This window comes from Lepidochelys kempii, chromosome 2 (assembly GCF_965140265.1).
Source record: "Lepidochelys kempii isolate rLepKem1 chromosome 2, rLepKem1.hap2, whole genome shotgun sequence".
Classification (NCBI taxonomy): domain Eukaryota; kingdom Metazoa; phylum Chordata; order Testudines; family Cheloniidae; genus Lepidochelys; species Lepidochelys kempii.
In genome coordinates, this window is record NC_133257.1 from 105,052,156 (window position 1) to 105,058,475 (window position 6,320).

Consider the following 6,320-nt stretch of genomic DNA (forward strand, 5'->3'; position numbering starts at 1 on the left):
AACTACTTTAGGTGTGGGCTTGTTGTTAGCATCCACTGTTAGCTTAAGAGTTTTGAAATGCAGCTTATTAACATTGATAACTATATCAGGAAGACACAAGAGATAAACAAATTTGGTACATAAGCGCTAAGCTGATGCAGATGAACCCACCTGCACCAAGACTGAATTCTGCTTCACATCTTTAAAGGGTGGGTCTCACCAAATATTACATCCTCAGAGACCTCACGTCTTTGAAATCAATTAGAGAGAAAAAGAACAAACACTGTAAGAGAATAAAAAATAAATTACCAACTTACCAAAAGAGTATTCTCAAAATATTTGCTACTAATAATACTAGACACACGTAGGTTGAAAAGCCCTCTGCATTCTGTGTCCTTTTTATGTCTCTGTACTGGGGGATGTATGGCACCACACCTCCAAATACCATCGCACCAGCTGCACCCCAGGAAACCAGCTGGTGCATTGGAACCACCAGCCACTCCAAGCCATCTGCCTCCATGCCAGGCAAAACAAAGCCGTGCAGCACCAGGGCAGCCACTGACAAGGGAGTCCCTTTCACGGTTTCTTCAGACTTAGTTGATTTTAATCATACACAGTCCTCCTGGTGCAATGTGTTGCCATGCTTCCATCATCCCTTGCACAGATGATGTAACCTAAAAAAAAAAAAAAAAAAAGGAAGTGGGAGGGAAATGTAAATATATCATCTGACAACAGGAATACAAGCCCCACATGCCTATGATCAGGTCAGAGCCACAGCCTCCAGTGTCACAAGTTAGCCCGGGATAGCCAAAGTGGTCAAACATATGGAGTTGTATGGTCCATGACTGGAACTCCCAGGTGCTACAGTAACACAGCTTGTGTCCAACCTCATCTGATCGCTAATATTAATATGAAACATTTCCTGCTGTTTACTTCATTTTTTGTATAAAATTAGTGCCAATGGCATAGCTATAATAGTGCAAATGGTGCACTTGCACAAGGGGCCATGAGGCTATCAGGGACCAAACACATGAGCCACCAGGGGCGGGGAATCAGGGAAATGGGGAACAGAGGGAAGGTAAAAGAACCTGGGGGAGGGGGGGTTGGATCCAGGCTGGGGGAGTTGAGGGCAAGACTGAAAGAGGAGGATTGGGGAGAGCTGGGAGGACTGGATCAAAACTGGTGGAGAGTGAGAGGAGACTGTGGGTCTGTAGGGGGGCCACGAGGCAACTGGAGGGAAGCTAAGAAAGAGGTAGGGGTGGGAGGGCTGGATTAGGGCTTTGGGGGAACAGGAGAGGTAGAGGGGGCTGGAGACTAGATTGGGGCTGGGGAGACCTAGGCAGGTGTTAGGGAACAAGGGGGCTGGGAGTAGGGCTGTGCGGAACTTAAAGCAGAATGTATTTTGGAATCAGGAAGGGGTCCCCTAAATTATTCTTGCACTAGGGCCTTGTTACACCAGTGTATAATACTTATGAAAGAGACTGACTTGACAGCCCTGGATGGAGACTGATATCCTCTAACCACAAAATAGGTAGAGCATAAATAGCAGAGAACAAGTTTTTCTACATGGCTTTGTCAGTGTGCCTCAATATTGATCTGGAAAGACCAACTTTAGCAGTGAGAAAGTTCAGTCTCTGTGGTCATTCAGTGCCTATCAGGTAGCACAGTAGCTCTCAACCAGGCGTACAAGTTGCCAACACAACTCTCACTTTGGGAAAAGCCTGGGACTGGGGGGTAGGAGAGAGAGGCCAGAAAGAGCTTGGAAACAAACACATATCTCCACCCCAACACTAATGATTAGATTTGGGGAAGTGAAGATAGAAGAGAAGTCAAACAAAGCAAGGGAAAATAATTACTCTTAGAAACCAAAACAATTACAAACGTTGCCAAGAGGCTATGATAAGACTTCTCCTTAGGAGCAGGAGACACAAACCCCCAATTCCCTTTGTATAGTGGGAGGTACTTTTCAACCTAACACATAACCCAACACATCTATGGCTGAGGCTCTGGTCCCATCAGACTGGCCCTTCTCTCCTCTGGTCCCCCTCTTCATATTTTTTCACCTTCATTATTTAGCAGAGAGCAAAAACTAAAGCCCGGCGCTCCCCCCGTCCAAGAGAGGACACAGCAGCACCTGTGTATATTAACAACAGCCACTCAATCTAGGGTACATTTACAAACGCCTCCTTCCCCCCCGATCCCCTCCCGGTCCGGGGAAGAGACTGCGGCTCTGTAGCCAGCAGCGATTGCTGAGTCTGCAAGAGTGCCCTAACTCCAGAGAACTCCTCCGGCCCCAGAGGAGGGCAGAGCAGGCAGCATGGCTAGGGGGCTGCTCCTTTAAACCCCGTCCCGGACTGGAGTCTTTTGGAACCAGCCCCCTGCGAGACCCCCACCCCGTTTCGTCTCACCTTGGGTCTGTCCCCCTCTAGAGCACTAGTGACGCGTCTGGGGGTGGTCACCAGATCCAGGCCCCTGTGGTCCCTCCAGAGCCGCACATCTCTGGGTGCTGCCGCTCCTGCCTCCCGGGCGCCTGCGGTGACATTAACCAGCAGCAGGGACAGGACCGTGGGGCTCTGTGACGTCACAATGACCAGCGGCGCCTTCGTCAATGAAGGGAAAGGCCCACCCTCTGACTCAGCCCCTCTTTCCTCTAGGTCCTAGAGGGCACCGGATCGCTTCCCAGAGCGAGGTGGTGTCCCACGAGATGTGGGGCTGTGCCGGCCACAGCCGGCGGGAACCGACTGAGGGCCGCCCTGCAGGGACTGGCCTGTGCCAGTCACTTTATTTACAGGGCTGTGCCGGGCCCATACAGAATGAAGGGGGTAGGAGAGCACAAACTGCTGAGTGAGATTTGCAATGGCTCCTTGTAACACACCCAGCAACATCTGCTACCATCATAACAGGGAGATGCTTTAGAAAGTGCATCTGAAGGAACCAGATTAATACAAATAATTGCTTGGTATTTAGGCGGTAGTGCTTTATCCTTGAACAAAATTATTCTTTAAGCTGGCATTGTGCTTGGTCTGTTCAAGACACAAAATACAGACAGTTCCTGCCCCCCAAAGTTTACAATCAAAGGCCCCAATAATTATCATTATTTCTACTGCAGTAGTGCCTAATAACAGGCCTGAACCCCACTGTGCTAGATACTGTAGAAACACAGAACAAAAAGACAACTTATTCCATCTAAGCTAGGGCTGGCAAGCGATTTAAAAAATCGTGATTAATTGCACTGTTAATAATGTGCTGTGATTAATTAAAAAAACTAGTTGCAAGTAATCACATGATTAATTGCACTGTTAATAATAGAATACCATTTATTTAAATACTTTTGGATGTTTTCTACATTTTCAAATATTGATTTCAATTACAACACAGAATACAAAATGTACAGTGCTCACTTTATTTTAATTACAAATATTTGCACTGTAAAAACAAAACAGTATTTTTCAATTCACCTAATACAAGTACTGTCGTGCAATCTCTTTATCATGAAAGTTGAACTTACAAATGTAGAATTATGTACAAAAAATAACTGCATTCAAAAATAAAACAATGTAAAACTTTAGAGCCTACAAGTCCACTCAGTCCTACCTTTTGTTCAGCCAACTGCTCAGACAAATACGTTTGTTCACATTTGCAGGAGATAATGCTACCCGCTTCTTGTTTACAATGTCACCCAAAAGTGAGAACAGGTGTTCTCATGGCACTGTTGTAGCCGGTGTTGCAAGATATTTACGTACCAGATGTGCTGGAGATTCATATGTCCCTTCATGCTTCAACCACCATTCCAGATGACATGCATCCATGCTGATGATGGGTTCTGCTCGATAACGATCCAAAGCAGTGCGGACTGACGCATGTTCATTTTCATCATCTGAATCAGATACCACCAACAGAAGTTGGTGTACATGCATCTGACGAAGTGGGTATTCACCCACAAAAGCTTATGCTCCAATATGTCTGTTAGTCTGTAAGGTGCCACAGGACTCTTTGCCGCCTTCACCAACAGAAGGTTGATTTTCTTTTACTTTTTTTGGTGGTGGTGGTGGTGGTAGTTCGCATTCTGTAGTTTTCACGTTGGAGTGTTGCTCTTTTAAGACTTCTGAAATCATGCTCCACACCTCATCCCTCTCATATTTTGGAAGGCACTTCAGATTTTTAAACCTTGGGTTGAGTGCTGTAGCTATCTTTAGAAATCTCACATTGGTACCTTCTTTGCACTTTGTCAAATTTGCATTGAAAGTGTTCTTAAAATGAACAACATGTGCTGGGTCATCATCCAAGACTGCTATAACATGATATATATGGCAGAATGCATGTAAAATAGAGCAGGAGACATACAATTCCCACCCAAGAAGTTCAGTCACAAATTTAATTAACACTTTATTTTTTTAATGAGAGTCATCAGCATGGAATCATGACCTCTGTAATGGTGACCAAAGCATGAAGGGGCATATGAATGTTTAGACTATCTGGCACGTAAATACCTTGCAATGTCAGCTACAAAAGTGGCAGGTGAACACCTGTTCTCACTTTCAGGTGACACTGTAAATAAGAAGTAGGACTGAGTGGACTTGTAGGCTTAAAGTTTTACATTGTTTTGGTTTTGAGTGCAGTAATGTAACAAAAAAAATCTATATTTGTAAGTAGCACTTTCACTACAGTACTTGTATGAGGTGAATTGAAAAATACTATTGAACTGAATACTACTGAATATTATTGAATTGAAAAATAGTATTTCTTTTATCATTTTTACAGCGCAAATATTTGTAATACAAAATAATAATATAAAGTGAGCACAGTACACTTTGTATTCTGTGTTGTAACTGAAATCTATATATTTGAAAATGTAGAAAAACATCCAAAATATTTAATAAATTTCAATTGGTATTCTATTGTTTAAAAGCGCAATTAAAACTGCCGTTAATTGCGATTGAGTTAATCGTGTGAGTTAACTGCGATTTATCAACAGCCCTAACTAGGCAGATGCTTCATCCACATGGAGCCTGATTTAAGTCATTGGGCCTACTCAAGTAACCAATGCTCCCACTTTGTGTTTGGAAGATCAGGATCTAAGAAAGACAGAAACATTAGCAAGGCCAGAGGAGGGAATGACTCAGACTTTTATTTTAAATTGTTATTGATCACTCCACTTTTTGTGGGCATCAGATATAGTGACGTTGTGTACCAACATTATTGAACCCTAAGTTTTATCATCCCCACTATACATATGAGGAAACTCAGGCAGAGAAAGATGAGGTTGTGCAGTATCGCTAAAAAAATCAGACTCATGCACTCGTAGAGTTCCCTTCATCCTTTCTCACTGTTTTTAGAGACTGTCCCAGATTTGGGTCCCGTGACTCTAATTTTCCTTTCTGAAGAGTTAAGAGAAATACGGCCATGCTTCCTACATTTATTACGGCTTATATAAAGACTGTTGTCCCTTGTTTGTTGCCTCAGCCAGCGGGAGGGACAGGGAGGGGGAGGGAAGAGAGAGAGAGAGTGTGTGTGCGTGTGTACAAGTAAATAACTATAGCTTCCAATCCCCCCAGGATATGTTCTTCAACATAATTCGATTTTTTTTTTTAACCAAAGCTGGTGGGAAAAGGATATTTTTGTGAAAAATTTGTAACTTTTTTTCCAATCAAAAAACATTCAATCAGCATTCAATCAGTTTTTATAAGTGTTTCATCAAAACTAAAACCCAAGAATGTGTAAGACTGTGACTGAATTAGAACTAAAAGGGGCTTGGTCTGAGTGGAAGTTAGGTGCTAAACTGAGCCTCTAAACAGGAAGTTGTGTTTGATTTAAATAAGATGGATGTTTATTCAAGTAAATGTAAAAATCACTGCACCACCATTTTGGTTTTCTCTTCCAGACTCCTGCCTTAAGTTCCCTATTGTGTTCTCAGTTACATTGCATTTTTACTGACTCCTGCTTTTGCCATAGGTAACCATAAATTAAATCATCATAAGAAATTAAATATGAGTTTTCTACACCTGAGTTTTGGGTACAATTGTCTAGTGTATCAACAACCATAAGGATTTGTGGTGAATTTTGGAAGTTAGGACACTGAAATACACAAAATGCCTGGAAGGGCTCAGGTCAATTTCTCTGAATAGTTACATCATGGTGCCACTTTTGGTTTTTTTTATTTTTTTTTCAAAGTGTGGCAGACTCAGGGACATGCACAGGGACATGCACAGGGATAAAAATTTGATGGCTTTTAGAGGGGCACGTTCTGTGCCCCTGCCGCGCCCCTGGTACTGGAGGAGTTCGCTCTTCCCCTGGGGCCAGGAGGAGTTCTGTTTCCCTACCAATTATTCAGGGGGCTGTGT

General features: G+C 43.2%; 1 protein-coding gene across 4 annotated transcripts in view; it reads right to left on the reverse strand.

The window, feature by feature from the left end:
• The window catches only part of SLC66A2 (solute carrier family 66 member 2), a 110,113-nt gene extending 107,548 nt beyond the window's left edge, over positions 1–2,565 (reverse strand). For all 4 annotated transcript variants that reach the window (XM_073331843.1, XM_073331842.1, XM_073331846.1 and 1 more), the window contains exons 1-2: positions 2,388–2,565; positions 297–653 (exon numbers count right to left, since the gene is read on the reverse strand). In XM_073331843.1, coding sequence (XP_073187944.1) covers positions 297–499 — 203 coding nt within the window. In that variant the 5' untranslated portion in view covers positions 500–653; positions 2,388–2,565. The remainder of the gene's footprint in view (positions 1–296; positions 654–2,387) is intronic.
• Between the last annotated feature and the right edge of the window lie 3,755 nt (positions 2,566–6,320).